This window comes from Vespula pensylvanica, chromosome 1 (genome assembly GCF_014466175.1).
Source record: "Vespula pensylvanica isolate Volc-1 chromosome 1, ASM1446617v1, whole genome shotgun sequence".
Lineage (NCBI taxonomy): Eukaryota > Metazoa > Arthropoda > Insecta > Hymenoptera > Vespidae > Vespula > Vespula pensylvanica.
Genome location: NC_057685.1, coordinates 3,386,345 through 3,410,537, shown reverse-complemented (window position 1 = coordinate 3,410,537; position 24,193 = coordinate 3,386,345). Strand labels below are relative to the sequence as shown.

Below are 24,193 nucleotides of genomic sequence, written 5' to 3'. Positions count from 1 at the left end.
GATACGTAAGAATATATAATCAGTAGAAAGACATACAAGATATATATATATATACATATATATGTATGTATGTATACGTATATATATATATATATGTAAAGAGTAGTTATATACAAGTATATAGTCGATCGTATGGCTTTACTCGAGGAAAGCTGAAACTAGTGCTTGTAAAACGGAAGAGGGTTACCAGACTCTCGTTAGCTTAATGATCGTGCTGACTTCCGTACGGACGTGTAACTTAAGTTCAAGGCGACTTAACTACCGGCACACTCAGACGGATAACATCGGCTCGGCGATCAGAGAGCGCTGATTAACCGCAGTCAGATTCCCCATTCGGTTCCATTTCCAGTCATTACATGATCTTACAAAGTACTCGATTTGTCGCTCGTTCGCTTCTACGGAGATTATATTATATAATACTATTTCAAGATATGTATAACCTGTTGGGGGATTAACCGTTTCGTTATTTTAAAGGACTCGAAATGAATGTTTTCTAAAATAATATTTATAATCGTAATCGAATGTTTCGGTAGATTATTTTTTTGTAAACAATATGAACGATTTATAAATCAAGATTAAAGTTTGTATCTATTTCTTGTTATCGATCCTTCAATGAATCCGTTCGTTCAAGATGAAAGATAAAGGTAGAATATAAAAGTCACGTTTCTCTTTCTACGTTAAGATCTCGAGAGTACACTTCGTAGATTGTGATCGACGCACCTGGGACATTTAAAAATTGGATTCGATCGCTATAATCGATAGCTGGCGATATCTAAAACTCACCTCTACCACGTAGTGAAGTCCCGACAGTGTCATCCTTGCTACGGAGTCTTTCCTACGTACAGGTTGTTGCCATCGTCTCAACGTCACGCCCTAAACAGGGAAAAACGATTTGTCATACCCTTGTTATCGTTGAAATCACTAATATCGATTCTACATACACACACACATATATATATATTTGTTCGTAATATTGCAATATCAAATATACGTGGTTAAATGCGTCGCGATAGGATTTTGTTGGAACGTTACTTTTTTTCTTTTCTCTTTTTATTTTTTTTCATCTTGTTTTGTTTTTTTGCATATAATTTTTACGATCGAGCTACGACCGATCAAAGTCACGAGACGACGAGATCGAACGAACCAAACGGGTTTAAAATTTCATTTTGAATACGTGACAATTTCGGTTGGCAAATTTTAACACGAAGAGAGCGCGCGCGCAAGAGAGAGAGAGAGAGAGAAAGAGAGAGAGAGAGAGAGAGAAAGAAGCGAAAACGTAAAACTCGTTTGCAGATGCACGATCGAGTCGATGAAAAGTTTTTGGTGAACGATAGCTGAGGGTCTTTGCGCCTGGCAATAGCGAAATTGAATGGTCGAGAACGATCGAGATAGACCGAAATGAAACTCTCGAGTCTCGCTCTCTCTTTCTCTCTTTCTCTTTCTATCGTTCTCTCGCTACTGGGGTGTCGAATTTGTAAATTTTTGTCAGAGATTTTTATTTTTTTATTTTTAGATACGTTCGTAAAAAAAGTAGGAATAAAGAATTTTAAAACACTGTTATGTACGTAATCGACATGCCGTTACGCCTGTAAATATGCAACACTCCACAGAGTCGATAATATTGCTTGCGGACTATTCTATTGTTTATCGGCAATGTATGGAATGTTGCCGGTTTTCAGCCGCTATAATTAATATTTGTAAGTTACATATATATATATATATATATATATATATATATATGTATATTTTAAATATATCATTATTGAAAATCAATGAAATATAAATGTAAATGATTAATAATTATTTGGTTAAGAACGATAGGATGAATAAATTTCAATAAATTTAATTGGAATATCAAGGACGAATAATAATCGGATTTAGACGTTCCCATGTAACACGTTTCCCTGCATCTTCCATTATCCGACGAATTTCGACAATTTTCGGGGAATTTTGGAAAACGGACTCACCTCGGGTATGTCGGTGGTATCCGGTACGTCCCTCGTAATATCTGGATCCGGTGGTCTATGTTCCGGCACCAGAGCACCGTACTTCCTCGACGCCATCCGTCGTCGTCTATCCAACCATCTCTGCTTTTCCGCGGTCTCGGTTTCTTCGTCGACGCCAAAGAATTGTGCGGTTTCACGCTTGATGTAACTGTCATCACGTCGAATAAACCATAAAATTAGAGAGAAAGAAGAAAATCAGGTACGTATGTACATACTTTTTCGATGGATAGATATTTTTTCTTCTTTTTATTTTATTATTTTTTTACTCTTTTCTTTTTCTTTTCTTTCATTTTCTTTATTCTCATATTAAATAATCTAACTGATGATGGAATTTGAAAACGAACATGAAAGATATTCGAGAAGGAAACTGAACATCAGGGAATGGAACACATGTGATTCGCGTTCACGAATTTGCGATTATAAATTTTATTAAATATAAAGAAAAAAGGAAAAATTTTATGACGCACGTAATGAAATGAAAAATATTTTATAACGAATTAAACGTACACTAGTAGTAGAAACAGAAGAACGAAAATGAATTTTATTCACTCCTTGTATGAGAGAGCGTGCTTATAAATTTTATTAAAATTAATGAAAAGAGAGTTGTCTGAAAAAATCAATGCAATGCAATTTAAATGCATATATTTGAAAAGAAATTCAAGATTTCTCTTTTATAAAAGTACCGGGTCGAATGAATCTCATTCGCTCTATGCGTATCTGTGTTTAAAATAAATTTTATTAAAGAAAATGGAATAAAACTGGAAAAAGAAAAAAGAAAAAAAAAGAAAAATAAAATAAAATAAAAAAAAATTAGATTATAAGAAGCAAATTATTATCGATATATTCTACTCACTTTCGAATGGCTTCGGTACGACTCATGTTTCTCCTTAGTCGTGGCCTTTGCGAATTGTTAGCAGAAACGCTAGCCGAGCTAGTAATTTGAACGTGTGGCCTTGGTGCCGTTGGTGCGGACACGCTTCTCGTAATATTTGTGGCTGAATGAGTACCGATCGCGGTACTTCCGGTCATCTGGATAGACGAGGATGCTGTCGTTACCGGCGTTATCGTTGACGTCTCCGTCGACGTTGGAACGCTTGTACCAACAGCATACATGCCGATCACTTGATTGCCATCGCCATCGCCGCCATTCGACGAGATCGTTGATGTTACCGTCGTGCCAGAACTCGGCGACGGTTGCCTAAAAAATATCCCATTTATTTCCATTATTATTTTTGCTTTATGCTTTTTTTTTTTTTTACGAAGAGAAGAAAGAGAGAATAAAAAAAAATAATAATAATAAAGTATAAAAATTTATTGAATTTCTTCATTACACAATAAAGATGACGCCTCTGGAATATTTAATTTACTTTCATTATTATTTTTATCTTTTCTCTGTACGAATATAATAATAATAATAATAATAATAATAATAATAATAATAATAATAATAATATTAATAATAGAGTGTAAGAATTTTTAGTTTATTTTTACGACGATATTGGATTTATTATTTTCCGAAAACAATGTAAATGGTATTGTAACTATAATAAATAAATAAATAGTGATAACTCGTACGAATATGAAAATATTTCTGACAAATATTAAAACTTATTCATTCATGAATTTTACAAGTAGATAATTACTATATTAGAGAATATTCTTTCGTTCTTAATATTATTTGTTCTATATTTTATACGAATTATTACTGGTACATTCGCGTCTGATTCTTTGATGAAAGAGAAAAAAGAAAAAAGAAAATAGAAAAAAAAAAAAAGAAAGAAAAAGAAAGGAAAAGAAAACCGTAAGGAAAAAAAAGAAGTGGGAAAAAAAGAACTTGAAGAAGAAGTTGTAAAGAAACGGCTTAGGTAAATACACAGTGCAGTGCAAGATAAGTTTCGAGCGATAAACTCGTTCGACACGGCCCTTGAGTAGTAATAAGAGCGCGAGCGCGGCCTCTTACGGTTTGACCCACTTTCGAATGAGAGGCAAGAACACATACGGCTAGAAGTTTAGGAATAGAATATCGATCCGCGCGCAGGGTGCATCGTAATATGCGAGAGGAATAATTATACCGTCATCCTCGGAGACACCAACGGTATTTTCCGCTCTAGTTTTCTAACGGGTCGTCTTAAAAACTTTCCTTTCCATCAATTTTTACGAGATGGACAAAACTACGCGTTCTAACTATCTAACGTACGATATTAACTTACAAATTTACGTAATTTAATCTTCAGACTGCATAATCTCGAAGATTCTGTTTTTCTTTTTTGTTTTTTTTTTTTTTTTTTAAAATGCAATAATAAAAATATGCAATAGGATTGACGCTAATGATAGATCGTTAATTAAATTAAAAAAAACTATTTCGAAGATTGAAATTAGAAGATCGTTGAAAACGAACCAAAATTTTGTTAAATTGTTAACTCGTTTGGAGAAAGAGAAAAAAAAAACAAAAAATTAGCAGATAATCAAGCTCAGCAATTCGATCTTTTTTTTTTTCATGATTTTTCTTATTCCTTCTTTTTGTTATATTGTTGTAAGATTTAATTTTCCTACGTACATATTTAACAACGTCATACTTTCAATTCTATTTTTATAAGATACTTTGAAATTTAGTTCGATTGTTCGAGGAAAAAAATCTATCGAACTATATATATATATATATATATTTACATAAATCAAAAATTATAAATGAAAATCTAGGTTTTTGCATACGTTTTCAATTTCGTTGGCTTTCGTCATCGTCAATTTCTTTCTCACGTAAAGAGAAATTTTCAACGCTCAAAGGAACCTATCTAATAGCTAAAAGCCAAAGGATTTATGGACACCATATAGATGGTCTTCAGGTCACCAAACTTTTCAATTCTATCTTTCTCTCATCTATTCATGACCCGGTAGTCTCGTAGCAGTGCATTCTTTCATCGGCTTTCTTTCTTAGAACCTTTCCGCCAATCGTAAGAGCCGACGTGAGTAAAAGAAGCATCTTCGAAGGAGAACAGTTTTTCTATTTTAGTAGTAAATTTTTTCGAAACTTGAACGATTTTCAATATTTACGAAGCTGAACTTTCTTTGATCGTTATTTTTTTCTTTTATCTTTCCTTTTTCTCTTTTTCTTCTTTTTTTTTTTTTTTTATTACGATCAATTAATGAATTTTTCTAATGAGCCAACAAACAGATGAGGAAGGGAAAAAAGATCTTTGTTAAATAATCTTTTTTCTTTTTTCTTTTTAATTTCTATTTTTTTAAGATTCGTTGCGATTCGTCCTGCTCAATTGAAAATATTAATTATCGAATTAATCCACTAAATTAATCGAGAATGAATCAATTTTATTTTTCCGCATGCTGCTAGCATATGATAACATGAATTTGATTAAAAATAATTACGAAGAAAAAAAATGACTGATTTTGTGAAACCTCCAATTCTTTTTTACTTTTTTTCTTTTTATTTCGTTATCATTTCTCTCTCTCTCTCTCTTTCTTTTCTCATTTTATTTGCCGTATGACGTGTCTCGCAAAGGAAAAAAATCGATGTGCGTGAATCGAAGTTACAGTTAGTTGTACGGCCAGCAGAAAAGAGCATGTTTTTTCTCTCGACATTAATAATGATATATGTAGGTTGGATTTTGTATTTACAGGTATTTACAGGTTTCTATATAAATATATACACACATACATACATATATATATATATATATATATATATATATATTCAAGTTATCCTCGTTTGCGAAGAGCGGATGAATTCGCCTTGATCACGTCACGCCCTTAAACGTGTACATATCTCGCAGAGCAGGAGGCGCGCAATCAAGGGACGCTTCGAATCTTGAGATCAAACGACGAGTTAATTGGGTCGAGGAGTTTTCGAGCAGTTCTACGCGTATATATACATATATATATATATATATGTATATATAGTAGATATAATATATAGTTAACTGGTTGTATAGTTGGTGCAAAGAGATACGACGCTTATGAGAGTAGTTCTTGAGAGAATAAAATAGTATGCTATTTCAACGTTATTGCTCTCTCCTTTCCTCTCTCTGTCTTTCCCTTTCTCTCTCTCTCTCTCTCTCTCTCTCTCTCATCTTCGTATTCTTTTTCTTTTTATATACGTATATTATATATGGCACTTTTAATTATTAGCCAATTTATGCATCTCTCAGATTCTTCAAGAATCCATCCATCCATCGTCTATCTTTTTATCAATATTTACATATTTGTGTTCTTTTTCTTTTTTTCTTTTCGTTTATCTCAACCATATACTTCTAATTATGTATTGATGAATTTATGCATCTTTAAATGGTTCCAAGTGAATCATTCATAATTAAATATAGGACCTATCTATCTATCTATCTATCTATCTATCTATCTATCTATTTCTCTATCTCTCTATCTATCTAAGTCTCTCTTTCTCCCTCTCACTTCTTTTTTCTTCTCAATATTTGCATATTTGTGTTTTATTTATTCCTCTTTTCTTTTGTATATCTCTATCTATATCCTTCTAATTATATATTGGTAAATTTATGTATTTCTAAGTGGCTTCAAGTGATCCATCCATAACTAAATATAGGATCTATCGATCTCTATCTTTTTCTTACTCTCTTTCTCTCTCTCTCGCTTTCTTCTCGATATTTGAATATTTATGTTTTATTTATACATTTTTCTCTTTTTATATCTCATTTATATACTCCTAATTATACATTGGTAAATTTATGACTCTAACTAAGTACCAAGGATCCATCAGATTAAATATAGGATCGATAAATCTCTATCTCTCTCTTTTTTATCGATATTTACATATCTTTCCCTTTTTTCTTTTTATTGTTACATATCTCAACTATTTATTTCTAATTATATATCGAGCAAATTCATAATACATAACTCTAAAGATATATATATATATACATATATATATATATATATATATATACAATTAAATAAAGGGATATCTATTTCTCTCTCTCTCTCTCTTTTTCTATTTTTATTCCACTGTATCCAAGTGTCGAGAGAAAATATTTCGGGCATAGAAAAGTGATTCTTCATTTTTCTCCTTCTTCTTCTTCTCCTTCTACTACTACTTCTCATCTTCATCTTATTTCTCCACTTCTCCTTCTTACTTATTTTAAATTCGATGTAATATATTTGACACGAGCTCGAATGGGTCGTGACCCAATGGCACAGATTTTTCACGGTTAACGTGCGATATTTGCTCGCCGACCGGTCGCCATTTTCTTTGCGCGCTCCATATCTTGATAAATTACTACTTGTTCTTTCTCGCTTCAATGAGAATAAGACCTTCTTTCTGTCTCTCTTTCTCTCTCTTTATTTTTTTTTGTTTTTCGTTTTCTTTTTTTTTTTTTTATAAAAATTTAGCGAATCTTTTTAAACGATCAAGATATCGAAGAGTTCGTGTCAACTGCATCGATGCGTGTCATGTACAAATTTTGTATCGCTACGTGCATTAATGTACCAAAAAAAAGTTTCTCCAAAAGCAAACAAGCTAATATACTAATATATAATACATTGATATAGAAGGTGTCTCGTCAATAACATTTCCGGATCGTTTCAACTATTAAATAAACATTTGCGAACTTCCGAATTATCTTAGACGTTCAATTTTATATATTTCGTCGATCAATTATTTATTTCTAAGCTCGTTAAAAAAAAAAAAAAAAAAAAAAAAAGAAAAATTAAATCATCAAGAAAAATTGAGAACAGACTACGAGGGAAAAAGAAAAGAACAAAAAAATATGTAATTACAACGAAAAATTCGTATGAATTAAATCGATTAATACTTTTTCTTTCTTATTTCTTTTTTTTTTTTTTTTTTCTAAAACTCATTATAAACATTGTAATGTCACTAACGATCGAGAGAAACAAATTATATTATAACGAACGAGTTGTTGAAAAAGTTGGTAACGAAAATAGAATTAGCCGATCGATAAGTAAAGAGGATAATTCGTACAGGCAGTTGCCATTCTCGAGTACGGTTATACTGAACCCGAAACAACGAGGCTTGAATGTAATTCCGTTAGTAGGGAGCATGCAAGCCCTTTCCTTCTCCTCCTCCTCCTTTTCCTCCTCTTCCTCATTCTCCTCATTCTGCTATCCCTCTACCTCTTCTTCTACCTCCTCTATTCGCGCTCTTCCAACGACGATGCCGTTCCTGATAGCCGAAGGGTTGCGTGCAATTATGTAATGCAATTTAAGTGCCAACATAGCCCGCATCAAAGCCAAATTTACTACCGGATTTACGTCAGTTATGTTCCTGGACAAGCCGGATGTATTGCTACTATACATATATATACACACATATATATACATATATATATATGTATATATTTATGTATTTACTATACCCTCTTTAGAAGTCAAGAATAAAGTGTATACCCTATTACGATTTTCACTCAGCCTATTATATACTTTTAAAACTTGTCGAAATGTTCGTTTTATGAAAAGAAAAAAAAAAAAAAGAAAAAAAATCGTTTCAGTATATTTGCTCGGTCTAATTGCAAAATTATATTTATATAGAAAGATAAAAAAACATTTCGAGTGATAATTAACAAGAGTATAATATGCTGTAATATTATATCATGTAATTTTAATACATGTTCCTCTCTCTTTTTTACTTTTTTTTTGTGTTCTAAAAGAAAAAATAAAAAAAAGAAAAATAATAAAAAAGATAGAACTAATAATGAAACCTAATTTATTTTCACTTTATATATCAAAATACTGACAGTAAAATGATCATATTATCGAATTCAAGATGGACTAATATTCTTTAAAAAACAAAAGAAGAAGACAAAAAAAAAGAAAAGAAAGAAGAGAAGAGCAAAAAAATGAGAAAAGGAAAAAGAAAAAGTGAAAAATAGAAAAACCTATCAATAACAAATTTGCATTGATTACTTTCAATGAAACGTCAAAAGTAATACGAACCATAAAGAATTAAGTCAATTTACGATTCATCATATCCCATGAATTTGAAAGAACTTTTTTTTAGATCTGACCACTCTTTTTTCTTTTTTCATTTTTTCTTTTCACTTCTTTCTTTTCTTCTTTTTTTTTAATTTTTTTTTCCAATCATTATTCATCCCCTATGTTGCCATCAATAATGTCTCTAAAAGTATTCTCTCTCTCTCTCTCTCTCTCTCTCTCTCTCTCTCTCTCTCTCTCTCTCTCTCTCTCTCTCTCTGTCAAAGTAGATTTTACGGGAAGGATAATGTGATAACACCGCCGATCGGCTTTTCGATAATTATGCAATCACGAACAAATCCCTTTGTCCTATTTCAAAAAGAATGTACGATAGAGGTTCCTTTTAGAAATCGTGGTTACTACGTGGAAAATTGTTTCGAACGAAGTGAAAAGAGTTCATAAAAAATGACATGAATTTTAAATTGGAATTATATTCGAATGTGTAGTCATAGAATTTAAACCAACTAACGACTAGAGAAGATTCTCTCTCTCTCTCTCTCTCTCTATACCCCTCTTTCTTTTTCTTTTTCTCGCATACGTAATAAGAAGTATGCGTTTTATCGATAAGGACGTAGTAAAACGGCACGTACTATTCTCAGATGTAACGTTTTCTTCGCACAAAATGGTAGCTCAAGATTCGAAGAATTCGCGGTCCTAATGGAAGAGTGTTGTTCGCTCGACGATATCCCACCATCTTCTCTTTTTCTCTCTCTTTCTCTTTCTCTCTTTCTCTTTCTCTCTTTCTTTTATTTTCTACAAGTTCCTCAGTTTCTCGGTCCAAGGTTTCGCCACGCTTAAAACAATCCACGATGCTATTCGGCTAGGGAAGGATCAACGGCAAGTGGTAATGAAACGCTCTTATTTCCTCTTCCTCTCTCTGTTTCTTTCTCTTTTTGAGACAACTGAGGTCAAGGAAACAGGTTAAGTAAAAGCCTGATTAGACTTTCAAACACTTTTAAAAATATCTTCTCTTTCAATGTAATAAATAACGTGATAAATAATTGCATACAACTAATACAACTAAAGCATCGTGTTCGTGAGTTTTATTATTATTATTATTTTCTTAAAATCCTCTTTTAATCAATCTTTTTCTTTCGTATTAAATAACGCGATAGATAATCGTTCACATCAAAGTGATCGTGTTCGAACGTTCGTAATTAATATTATTATTATTACTATTATTATTATTATTGTTATTATAATTTTTGTTCTTATTTTTTTTCTCTTCAAAAAAAAAAAAAAAGTTTTAAAACAGTTTTTGTTATTTCGAAGAACATTTTTTTTAACTTCACATTCCTCACATGTTTATACGTACGCTTTTATTAATCTCTTTCTCTCTTTTTCTCTCTAACTTTGTCTTCCTTTCATTATTTTTTCTTTTACTAAATGTAAAAGATATATCATTTTATTGATCGATGTGTCACTCATGACAAAGGTTGGTCATACGTAAAAAGAGAAAGAAGAAGAAGAAGGAGAATTTCAATTTAAGTCACGAATGCTACGACGGATGTCAACTTAATCGACGCTTTTAAGATGAAAAGCTCGTTTCTCTCTCTCTCTCTCTCTCTCTTTCTCTTTTACCTTCGCCGTTGAGGGAGCACTCGAGCCGTTCCGGAGTTGAGGTAGAAAGTTGCCGGTGAATTTTGAGAAATGGGTCAACGTCAGCTTGTACGTGCGAGGCATCGAGTCCTCAAAGACGAAATTAAAAAATGTTCTCTGCGAGCGATCAGAAAAGAGATACAGAATGAGGGGAAGAGAGGAATGAGAGGAATGAGAGAAAGAAAAAGAGAAAGAGAAAGAGAAAGAAAGAGAAAGAGAAAGAGAGAGAGAGAGAGAGAGAGAAGAAGAGAAGGAAGTAAAAAGAGTTAGAAAGAAATAATGAAGAAACTGAAAGGTTGGATTCGTGCTCGAGATTAACAGTTTTAAAGTGTAAACCGAGTCTAGCGAGGAGGCTTTTCTCATAAGCACACGACCGCCCGTCTTTTAGTCTATCTCTTATCTTTTCCTTCTTCTTTTCTTATCACGGAGTGTTACTAGCCGTCATTCGACAAGGTAGAGTGGTATGACGAGGAGGATAAGAAGTAGTAGAAAAAAAAGAAGCTCGTGTTGTTTCTTCTTCCTCTTTGATTTTCGTTGACTAACAGACGTCTTTTTTCTTTTTCTTTGTCTTGTTTTTTTTTTTTTTTTATTCTTTTTCACGTCTAATCCATCGTTTATTCGAACGTGTGTACACCATCTTGATAAACGTTCTCTCATTACAGCTGTTGCGTCGTATGTCGATCGAAAAGAGAAAGAGACAGAGAGAGAAAGAGAGAGAACACATTGACTTACTTACGAGTTTGTAAAAGGTGTACGAGTGAGATAGAGATAGAACGTAGGGGGTAGGAAGAAAGAGAGAAATGAGAAGTAAAGAAAGAAGTAAAGAAAGAAAGAAAGAAAGAAAGAAAGAAAGAAAGAAAGAAAGAAAGAAAGAAGGAAAAAACGAAAGAAAGTGGAAGGAAAGAACGAAGAAAAAGGAAACAAGTGGGTCAAGTTGCTTCGTCGGCTCTCACAAACTGGAGTCATTGTTACAGGAAAGGAGCGCCCAAAGCGAACGAAATAAGGGTCTTTAGAATTCTTTCTGCGCGAGAGCGCGGAGGAAAAAATTTAACTGGAACGCGCCGAGTGTACACGGACAACAACAGGAGGTAGGTGAGGAGGATCGACGGGTGTTAGAGGAGAAAATGTCCGCGCTGAAAATCTACGCAACTTGTGTCCTTTACTAACTCGAAGCACGTTATGAAACTAAAAAAATATTTCACGTATCCTAGAAAGCGGAAAGAAAAAGAGAGAGAGAGAGAGAGAGAGAGAGAGAGGGAGAGAGAAAGAGAGGAATTTTTTTTTTCAAACAACGTTAGAATAACAAAGAGTTATAAAATATCCGTTACGAGAACACTGCTAAGTTTAAAGGGTAAAATGTATGATTAATTTCCCTTCAATATTTCATTAAAATTATTACGCCTGGAAATAGGCAACGCTTCATACATTGTCGATAATGTTTGCCACTTTCGAAGTACCAACAGTAGGTAAGAAATTGTATTGTCAAATCACCGTCGGCTGGAACAAGAAGTTCAACGTTGTGTTGTACTACTTGCAGTAGTCAAACTTGACGTAGGTCAGATCTTTGTCTGACCAATTGAATATTTCACTACTAAGCGTCGTTCGTTCTCTCTGCTATATCCTCTTCGGTATAATATAAGTTCACGTTAGAATCTCGAGAATTAGAGATTCGTGCTACGTGAGAGTTGAGGCAGGAGAAAGAGGAGGAGATATTAAAGAGGGAGAGAGAGAGAGAGAGAGAGAGAAACATATCTCGTTTATTCATTTCTCAACATTGCTGCTGCTGCTGCTGTTGCCGTCGCTACTGCTAATTTCGTGCTTTCTTCGAGTTCAAAACAGCCATTGTCGAATTGGAATTCGTGAAATGACAGCGTACCGAGTTCAATTAGCCGTCGTGTACAGGTCGTCGGTACGCGGATAGTTCATTATCGATGGAAACAATAGTACGGCCGATCGATTCCGAATGGAGAACACTACGATCAGTTTCTGCTACCATCACCACCACCACCGTTACCACCAACTGTCTCACTGGTAATAGAAGTAGTAGTAGCAGTAGTTTTAGCAGTAGTAGTAGCAGTAACACGCATCGTGGCGCGACGAACACACGCAATTCCGTATCGACTTCCGCCGTTTCCGGCACGCGGAAGACAATGGTGACGATATAAATATGCCAGCACGTTTGCTCTTTCCTTCGATTGTTATAGTTCGGCCGACATCGTTTCGAAATTCTATTTGGTTCTTAATAAGAGTCTAGACACATTGCTCGAGATAAAGAGAGAGAGAGAGAGAGAGAGAGAGATAAAGACAGTTTTACATAGATTTTCACAATGGAATAAAATATTTAGCATATCTACCTAGAGAGACGTAACTTTTCGAACTTTTCAACGCTACTGATAATTATATTCACCTTCTCTATCTTCTAACGCTTTGATTCGGTGAAACATAAGGGCGAAGCGATAGAATGGTAGAACACGTGTGCGTGTGTTCTCATGGAACAAAGGTCGAGCGATAAAAATAGGAAAGAGGATATGGAGATATGGCAGGCAAAGGGAGACAGAAAAAATGAAAGAGAAAGAGAAAGAGACAACGTATGTAGGCGTCATCACCGATCAAACGACAACGGAATCGTACTTCTTTATCAACCGGGCTGCCTTTTACAAGGCAAAATATTATTCCTCGCTCTATAGTACGGAATATCACCCCTGACGTTTCCATTTTTTTTTCCTTTCTCTCTTCATCTTTTCTTTCTTCTCTCTCTTTCTCTCTCTTTCTCTTGCCCGCGAGGGCTGTTGTAGGGCGTGGCGTTACGAGTCGACGACGACGACGACGACGACGACGACGACGACGAAGAGGACGAGGACGAGGACGACGAAGAGGACGAGGACGAGGACGAGGACGAGGACGAGGACGAGAACGAGGACGAGGACGACGAGCTGTAGCCCGCTATTACGTCACTTTTTCAGTCGACGTTTGCCAGTGAAACGAGCATTTTTCACACGACACCACGTTAACCACTCACCAACACTGGCGAACACCTCTCTTCGCCATGCCGTCGGACTCGACGTGCTAAATCTCGAGCGACGCGACGCCATCGAGCTTTGGGGGTTGGGGAGAACGCACGGACAGACAGACAGACCGACGGATGGACGGATGGACGAACGAACGGATGGATGGATGGATGGATGGATGGATGGATGGATGGATGGATGGATGGACGGACGGACTTTGGACGGATGGAGGTTGACTGAGCGAAGAGAAAGAGAGAAGAAAAAACAAATAACAAAAGAAAAAGAAATAAAGAAATTAAGAAAATTTCTTCCAAGAAAATTAATGGTGGATCCTTTTTCTTTTTTTATTTTATGTTTTTTTATTCTTTTCTCTCTCTCTCTCTTTCTTTTTCTTTTTTTTTTTTATTGTACTATCACTAATAACTAGCGTCCCCTCTCGCCTTACTCCTCCTTTCTTTTAATCTTCCAGATATTTAACCATAATAGATAAGAGTGAATACGACGAAAGATCTCAGTGGCAGAGAACAATCATCCCTTTCGTTAAAATATCTTCAGATAAATCGTCGATTGATCCTGTCGTTAATTCCATTCGAAAATGTCATCCCTAGTTTTTTGATCCTTGTCGAGGGGTTGCAAAAAAGAAGGAATGAAATAATCGAACGGATAATAATACGATGATGTCGGGAGAGGAAGAGGAGGGCGGTTACGGTAAGATCGATAAATGCTTCTCTAAACGTTAAGTGGATACGTCCATGACGTTATTTAGTATCGTTTAACTCGTAATATCAACGTTTTAATGCTCTTTCGAGACTGATCAGAGGATGAGTGATAGAGAGACGGAGAGAGAGAGCGAGAGAAAGAAAAAGAGAAAAAGAGCATTCTATTTTTAACAAAAATTAACGTTGATGAAAACGATTGATCCCAGATTTCTGCTTTTACAATTACTCAAATTATAATTAGGGTAACTTGGGGATGTTAATTAAATAAAAGCTGCTTTCGTTTATCGATTATCGCAATATTAAACGAGATTTAAATAAATAATGATATAAATGTGATTAAAATATTATAGTTTTAACTTTAACTCACTCTCATTCATTCTCTCTCTCTCTCTCTCTCTCTCTTTTTTTCTATATCTCTCTATACTACATATTATGTAACTTTGCAAAATTAATTATCAGATCGTATCCGAGAGTTAATATTTGCTATACATATATATTATATATTTTGTATAAGTATACACATATACTCATACACATTTTAATATAACATTATATTCATTAATAATACAATTATGTAACGAACATTGTACACTTTTATAAAAAAAATCTTTTCCCTTTTAAACACGGACACAACGTGATAATTAAACTATTAATACACACACACACGCGCGCACGCGCATATAAATATATACGTTACTATATTAATCGATCACCGATCGGACATACGTTAATACGCAAATACAACTCTTTTATGAATATCTTCTCTCTACTTAAATGATACTAGAAAAAAAAAAAGAAAAAAAAGAAAAAAAAAAGAAGAAGGAAAAATGAGAGAAAAACGAAAAAGAAAAGAAGAGAGAAAGACAGATAAGTTCATGAGCCCGCACGTGCACTTACTTTCGAGGGAGCACACCCATCTTTGTCCTTAATGCAACGATGCATTAAGTCGCGTTAACGTATTCACGAAGCGGCCACTGATTAAGTGGCGCCATTAGCGCGCGGTACTTGAACAACGAACATAATCATTAGTAACAGAAGCAGTTTCCGGTACTCCTGGCTAATAACCGCTCGGCACGCGATCGTAATTATTATTTGCGGTTTCCGGAAAAGGGGGTTCTTCTCTCTTTCTCTCTCTCTCTTTCTCTCTAACTTTCTCTCTCTCTCTCTCTCTCTCTCTCTCTCTTCTATAACCTTTTCGTACATTGATTCGACTATCAATAACGTGAACGATGAAAATCATCGTCGAAGAGACGGAAGGCAAATGTAGATAAACGTAGAGAAGGAAGGGCAGGTGGGAAGGGTTTAAGGTGACAAGGAAGAAAAGGAGAGAGAATGACGATCCCCTTTTGTTTTCGAGATAACATTATAGTAACTATAGTGCTTTTGCCGTTAGAAACGACTACTTGTTTCCTACTCAAAAGCCTTTCTTGCCTTTCACCTCTTTCACCCTCCGTACTATCGTATCACCCCCGCCAACTCCACCCTCTTTACCACCCCTTCCGTTATTACAGAGCGCGTTTGCAATTTTCTCCCTCATCGCGTGTTACCTATTCTCTTCTTCCGTCGAGATCGATAGTTTAACTGCAAAATTTTGTCTATTCGTTCGTGTCTGTACTTAACACACACACACACACACACACACACACACACACACACACACACACACACACACACACACACACACACACACACACACACACACACACACACACACACACACACACATGTACGCACATATGTATATATATATATATATATTTTCAATCATTATGGTAACATGCTCACATGTTATTGTAGTCTCGCGTGTGTCTTGGAACTTATCGTTTACGATCGTTAGTAATAATTATGCTCGATATTTTCAAAGTGTTTAAAGGAGTGGGCTAGGATATGCTAGTAAGGGGTAGCCCAGTCTTCTAATATTTCGGTATATTTTCGTATTATAATCGTTATATTTCGTTAATGAATTCAAATGATATTTAGATATAACAGTTATATATTATACTTGCGAAAATATGCGAAAGATTAAACATGAGAAAAATTTTATACGAATAGACACTTGTCGGACAAAATGTATTCGGGTAATATTTAAGGTCTATTACTATCTACTATTATTTCTTGTTTTCTTTTTTATTTTTTTCTGGACAATTGCTTTTTCCAAATTACAAAATTGCATAGTCAGAAATTCTTTGGATGATCCTGTATTTATCGAAAAATATTGTTCTTTCCTTGTTTTACTTCTTTTTTTTTTTTTTTTTTTTTTTTTTTTAAATAGGATACATATGCATATTTTGCAAGAAAAGTACGATAATGAATGATAATTCATAATAACACGCGTTAAATATACATAGATACACGAATAAATTGACGATAAATTTAAATATCATATTATGCAAATATTTTTTAATCATTCCTTTTTTATTTTCTCCTTTTTGTTGTTTCTTTTCCTTTTCCTTTTGTCTTTTTTTTTTGTTTACTTCCTCTTTTTTTTTTTTCTTTTTCACTACCTTACGTTAAACCAGCGGTCGGTTTACACACAAGAAAAAGCCGATGTAATAGAGAGGATTTTAGGGCCTTTTATCTATCGTCGCGTCGACTCGCTATCAGAGGCGACCACTAAACTGTCGATAACGAATCCTTTTAACGTGAACATTATGGTGTAAACGGCACGGCATTGTTTCGAACGAAATCATTCTTGATTATCTCGGCCATTAATATTCACGTCGACGGGCTTCATTAATATCCAGCGACCTTCTTTCCTGTCGCTTAAGAGGAAACGAACGCTTCTGGTCCCGATTCGGTCACGATTATACACTACCCATTTTTTATCCCTTCTCTTTTCCTCTATACACCCCTATACAAAAGATATATATATATATATATATATATATATATATATATATATGTGTAGAGACTTTCCTATTTAAATCGATCCGTAGAATCACTCAATACGATTATAAAAAAAATAATTTATTATCGCTAACAATTTTCTTTCTGAAAAAAATAAATGTCGATTTTTATCGAAAAATTTGATTCGCACATAATTTGGTACTAATTTTTTCATACCAACCAAAAAGTTGCTCAAAACTGTATTTTCATAGGTCATCTCGAAAAATATCAACTTTTTTCTGATCTAACAAAACATTATTCTCACCCGATATAAATTCCATATAAACAAACACATTCGTATGTGGAAAAAACAACCAATATGTAGAAAACAAACTACTAAACGTTTACGCAACGACAAGCATACTTTTACGAGAAAATTGGATTTTATTCCCTATATACGTATATATATGTATACACACTTGTATGTATATATATATATATTTGTATATGTATATGGAACGACATCCAATTTTATATACAAACATACACACGCATATATGTACGTACACATTACACTTCTACATTTTTTTATTACTTTTATTAACGTATCCTCAAATTTTCCAATTTTCCAAAAACCTTAACTATTGTCTCTGCAAAATAATCGCGTCGATTTAAAGCAGATTCTGTCAATTGATAAGAAAGAAAAAACGAACAATAACGTAGCTTTGATAAAACGATATTGGCTTGTAATAATCAAGAGGATATAATCGAGTTTCGGATTGATTCGCGTGTCGAAATCTTGCATCGACAGAGAAAAAGATACATACACATACACAGAAAAAGAGAGAGAGAGAGAGAGAGAGAGAGAGAGAGAGAGAGAGAGAGAGAGAGAGAGAGAGAGAGAGAGAGAAGATAATGTTTCTAGTACTTTAACAATGATCGATGAACAAGAGTAGATATTCATTCATTCCGCATCGAAATTCGTTTCGTATTCGAGTCGATGTGTTTGTCCATGGAAACTTGCGATATCAATTGGAGCGTGCATTTTCGGTGAAGAGTAGTAGAAAGAGGAAGAGAGTTGGAGGAGGTGGAAGTGGTGGAGGTGGAAGAGGAGGATGTGGATGGAGATAGAGGTGGGATGATCCTGGGGGTTGGAGGATGGGGGATGGCTTTGAAAAATCGATGAAAACGTCGCTCAGGGGAATACGCAGAGATAGTTTCTCGATAGGAAAGTAAATTCGCTGTTGGTCCGACATTACCGATTCGTGTCACACGTGGTTTCCTCTTGGCATCTTAGACGATCCGTCTTTATTATCGGTAGCATGGAAAATTTGGGCTGAAGGAGGTGAAGGAGGAGGAGGAAGAGGAGAAGGAGGAAAAAGAGGAGATTGGAAAGGTGGGAGTTAATTTTTTTTCCTTTTTTTTCTATTTTTTTTTCTTTCTTTCTTTCTTTCTTTCTTTCTTTCTTTCTATCTTTTTTCTTTCCCCATGAATAAACTTAGTAGCTACATCTCAGGATTTGATTCGATTCAAATTCTCTTATAGAAAAGTACGGGATATGAGGATGTCTATCTCGGATTCTTTCCTTCCTTTCTACCTTTCTTCTTTCTTTCATTCTTACTTTCGAGAGATCGAACGAACGAATCGGTGAACGCGACACGATCGATTTTATCGCATCGGTTCGTCTTTTTCTTCTTCTTATTCGAGCTTCTCGAAAATTGATTATTTTAGGCTGAACATGGAAACGTAAGAAATGTAACAGTGGAATACAGGACACGTAGAGCGAAGAGTTATGATACGTCCGTCTTGGGAATAAAGCTCTCTCTCTCTCTCTCTCTCTCTCTCTCTCTTCTTCCTCTTTTTCGTATTTGTTAAAGAAACGTATGTAGGTATCTCTTATTCGTAAATGTTTCCTTCACTATCGTTCTCATATAACGAGTGGAGTTCGAGTAAACGACATTTATCCTCCATTTTCGTAAAACTATCTTCAATAGAGGAGCGAGGGTGGGCCGAGGTCTATCATACTTCCGTTACTACTATATTACATGGATATGAAAAATTCGACGATAAAATGATGTTTGTGCGAGATCGGAATTTATCTTTATTGTATTTTTCTTTTCTCTCCCTTTCTCTATTTTTCTCGGACCAAAGTCAAACGTATCGTAAATCATTCTTATTTGTTTGGAACATTTGAAAAAAGAGAAATAGGAAGGAAGAAAAACGAAAGAATAGATATATTTAAAAGAAAAAGAAAGAAAAAACATTCGATCGATTCTACGCTCGCTTTTATTCGAAAAATAAATTAGGAGAGAGCATTTCTTCGAGAAATTCTCGGTCATCCATTTTTCTTTCTTTCTTTCTTTCTTTTTTCTTTTGAAAAGTCTCAAAAATTGTCACGCTAGCTCATTAAATCGTTACGCGTTATTATAAAGCTAGGAGATTAAAAAAGTTTTCATAGCGTTCGTCTTTGAAACGTACAAATCTATCGAATAATCCGAATAACAACAAGTAGCGTGTTACGATTTTGGAGATATATTCGTACGTTACGTACAAATGCGTACAGATATATTCGGAAGCGTTTTATGGCAAATAGAAACGTATGTACATTTACAAGTACATCATTAGCAAGGGCGTTGGCGAAACTTTGACGTAAAGTAGATACGCGTATATTGCGGTTGAGTAATTAATATGTTTTAAAATGCGAACGAACGTGAAATGTCTCTCTCTCTCTCTCTCACACACACACACACTCATTCTCTTTCTGATGGATCCTTAAATATAAAAAAAAAAAAGAAGAAAAAACAAAAACAGAAAAAAGAAAGAAAAATACAGAAAGAAAAAGAAAGTAAATGAAAAGGAACGCACGTAGATCCGTAAAAATACATTTGAAAAAAGATATTCGTGTTAATGAGTTTTTCCCTTTCACGAGATTTGTCAAACTAAAGTGGGAAACGTTCGTTAGTCGAGTACCGTGAATTTTCAAACGAAGCGACTGGATTCGAGTGGCTGACTGAAATGGGGGATGAACTATTTGGATTTAGATCGTTTTATGTATACACGTTTGGTAGATAAATACACGCGATAAAACGATATCAGATCGCACTTGTTTCGATTTATTTTTATATAAAAGAAGAGAGAAGAATAATGCTTTATATTTAATCGCAACGAATCTAACAACACGGTGGTACGTTGATCTATTTTCTTTCTTTCTACTTTTTCTGCTTTTTTTCTTTTTTCCTTTTTTTCCCCTTGTATTCTTTTTTCTCTCTTTTGCAACACATTCTTTTTCTCGTGCTGTTTCTATTCATTACCGATCGAGTTTTAGCATCTTATTAACCTATTCCTTTACTCCAGCTTACGATAACGAATCTACGAGACTTTCGTTAGTGTACTTACGAATTCGAATACGATGAGGTATATTAAAGAAAGAAGAAAAAAAAAAAAAAAAACAAGAAAAAAGAAATATAAAAACTTTATATAATCGGCAGGTAAACGATTAATACAAAATTGATAATCGATCGTATAATTTATTTATTAGCAATTTTTACGACGATAGAGGATATTTCGTTCCGATGTCGGCCATATTGTAGAAGAGCAACAACGTCTAAACGACGCGGAAGAGTGGACGAGAAAGAGGATGATAGAAGGAGGAGTTTGACGGAGAGAGGAAGAGTAAGAGGGAATTGGTAAGGTCTTTCGCAACGTTAACGTTCGAGGCGATTGACCTGCGTGACCTGACCCAGGTCCTCCTCCTCCTCCTCCTCCTCCTTCTCCTCCTCTTCTACCCCTACTCCTACTCCTACTCCGACGGTTCGCATAAAATCGGACGACTTCGTGAGTATTCGTGCGACCTCGGTTATTCTCGGCTACCTATCCGCAGGGAGTCGCTACGCGACCGCCGCTCGATATTCGTTCGTCCATCGGTACTCTCGTCAGTATGCAACCGAGATTCGACGGGGGAGTTTCGGATGCTCCTCCATATACCTCTTCTATCACCCTATTCTCTTTCTTTTCTCTATAAAACGGGAAAGAGAAAGAATAAAAAAAAAAAGAGACCAAAAACCACTACCGTCACGTAAACACGTTAACGACTCCCGTCGAATCGAACCGATGAATCAAGCTGCAAACGATCGATTATATTTTCCTCTTCCTGTTTTGTTTACCAGAGCGCGCTTTAAAAAAACAAAAAGAAAATAAATAAAAAAAAATAAAAAAAAAAAAAAAAAGAAAGAAACAAGGGAAAAAAAGCAACGATTCTCGATGATCGTTCAGTAAGCATCCCTCACACCATTTTCGATCAACCACAGATTTCATCCTCGTTCCTTCTTTTTTTTTTCTTTTTTTTTTTTTCTTCATTAAAACGCCGAACTTCATCACTCTTCCATCCCTTCCTCGCCGTTCGTATTAATTCGAATCGCCTTTATTAGCGGCGAAACGCGTCGAGACTTTCCTTCGTATTTAGTGGTATACCAGATGGCTCTATCTCTCTTACTCTCTCGAAATGGGGTCAAACAAAGATGAAAGTTTTGAAATTATGTGAGGGATGAAAGAGAAAGAGAACGAGGGATGAAGGGATGAGCCATTTTCAACCGTACGCCATCTCTTCTTCCTTAATATATCGGAAATTTGACAATGAAAAAGAAAGAAAGAAAAAAGAAAAAGAAAAGAAGGAAAAAAGAAGAAAGAATTAGGAACAAGGAACACATCCCATACAGAGATCCCCATTTTAATTATTGCAAATAACCATGGATGTCAGGTTGGCACTTACACGTAGTAACGATGGATGACCGAGATAATACGATTTGTTCTTGACAAAGAACTCGTTACTACCGGACACGTCGAATTTGTCCAAATTCTACAAGGAATATCATTAAACATATCCACAGCAACCTTTCCAGTTCTCCTTCTAACAACCCTCTTTGAATTAATATATAAACATCGTCCTACCATTTACATGGTATTAAAGTATAATCCCCTTTGTGTCCAGAAGTTTCCTATTTCTCTTCATGCAGAAGAGCACCTTGTTTTGTTCGCTTAATTTCTCGTTCTCTCTCTCTCTCTCTCTCTCTCTCTCTCTCTCTCTCTGTCTATTTTTTCTTTTTTTTCTTTTCTCTTTCAGTCTCTTTATTTTTTTTTTGTTTCTCTTTCTCCACCTCCCCTTCTCTTTCTCGTTTTGTCTCTTACGATCCAATTTTATAGCTTCCCGTATATTCATAGTTTATAACCTGAGCCCGATGTCCTTTTTTTTTTTGTTTTGTTCAACAATTTTTTATTTCCCTATAGCGACCCGTTTGTCTCTCGTTGCTTTTTCTTTTTCTTTTTATTTCTTTTTATTTCTTTTTTTTTCTCTTTCTTTTCGAAAAATAATTTCCCACAGCTGTTTCGAGCTGACCCGTCTCTGATTCGTGACAAATTTTTGCTTTTTTTTCTTCCTCCCTTTTTTTTTCTCTTTTTACGGCTTTGTCGTAGATCTCATTTCGTTTGTCGTCCCATAAACAACGATGTTATTAGATAATGAAAATGAAAATGAAAATAATAATAATAATAATAATAATAATAATAATAATAATAATAATAATAATAATAATAATAACAATAATAATAATAATAATAATAACAACAACAACAACAATAGTAAAAAGGTTTTATATTACAAATACCCTTTTCACTGTCTCCCTCTTTTTTGAACGAATAAAACTCATCTCGTTATTAGGTTTTAGCATAATTCCTGTCGTATTTCTTGAGTTCATGTCAAAATTTTTTTTTCTGCATAGAAAAGAGGAACATGTATTATTCCTTTCTATTGTTTTTTCCTTCCTTTTTTTTTTTATGCGTTTGTAATTGATGAGGTAGATGCAGACAAGTCGTGCAGATAATATTAACGGATAATATGTTGTTAGTGAAGAAACAAAAAAAGAAATGAAAAAAAAAGAGAAAGAGAAAAAATAATAATGATGATGACAACAAAACAAATAAAATCTTTTGGAAATTTTTTTCCTCCATCCCTTTTCTATTCTCCTTCAAAAAAAGTTTTACTTAAACATACGAAAGAAAATTTTTTTTTAACAATTTAATAATTGTCCCGTTACGATATTAACAGGTGATTTCACGTCGTCGATGAAGATAACGTAAAAAATTGTGCATTTGCAGTTGCTTTAAGAGTCACCCGGTAGTCATTTCCGATAATGCATCTAGAGAGAGAGAGAGAGAAAGAGAGAGAGAAAACGGGGAATCAGAGGATAGCGTGTCTCGTGGGACGATTTCGCGATGCACATCGACCGCAAATTGTTTTTAGATTACACGCCACCGCGAGTTTTATAGACCCCGAATTCCCGGTGAGTTAAAATCGACGACGAGGGATGAAAATTATCTCGCTCCTTCCTCCACATCGTTTATCGTGTCAATTTTCGACCTTCGTATTGTCTTCATTTTGTGTGTGTGTGTGTGTGTGTGTGTGTGTGTAATTTTTTTGCATACGAAACAAGGTGATCCTACATAGTTTTTATTATAAATTAAAAATTTTCAGAAACATCGTGACACAAATTTTGTATAAGCAATCCTTATAACTTTACGATTTAACGTTATAAATAAAAATGATAAAATTTACTTTCGCATAAATATAGAAAAATGTAGAGAAACAAATTAGGCTTTAATCAAATAATTATAAGCTATATGTATATAAATGATATAACAAAACTGATATCGATTGCATTTACGTGAAATTTTTTCGAACGTTCCCAACCACGAAATTAATAATAAAATATTTTAGAAAAATGATAAAGATCCAACGAAAAATTGAGAGCAAGCTTTTCTTAAGCGTTAAAAACCACCATCGACCATCGGACGATATTAATTCTCGATTATGCTCATCTCGCGTGTGTTAGCCGTGCTTTTCTATGAAAATACGCCGTTAGAGGAATGTTCGTTAGAGAGCCTAACAAAGAGAAATTCCGCGGGAGAAAGAATTCGAGGTGGAAACCCAGCAGTTCCAGCTGTCGTTGGACTAGAAAAGAAAGAGAAAAAGAGAGAGAGATAAAGAGAGAGAGAGAGAGAGAGAGAGAGAGAG

The 24,193-nt window shown here is 34.6% G+C and overlaps 1 protein-coding gene across 1 annotated transcript in view; it reads right to left on the bottom strand.

Annotated features, from left to right (window-relative positions):
- Positions 1-24,193, bottom strand: part of LOC122633976 (inactive rhomboid protein 1) — a 219,560-nt gene that overhangs the window by 33,664 nt on the left and 161,703 nt on the right. Inside the window, exons 7-9 of the mRNA XM_043822485.1 lie at positions 2,860-3,204; positions 1,968-2,154; positions 784-873 (exon numbers count right to left, since the gene is read on the bottom strand). Of these exons, the coding sequence (XP_043678420.1) occupies positions 784-873; positions 1,968-2,154; positions 2,860-3,204 (622 nt within the window). The remainder of the gene's footprint in view (positions 1-783; positions 874-1,967; positions 2,155-2,859; positions 3,205-24,193) is intronic.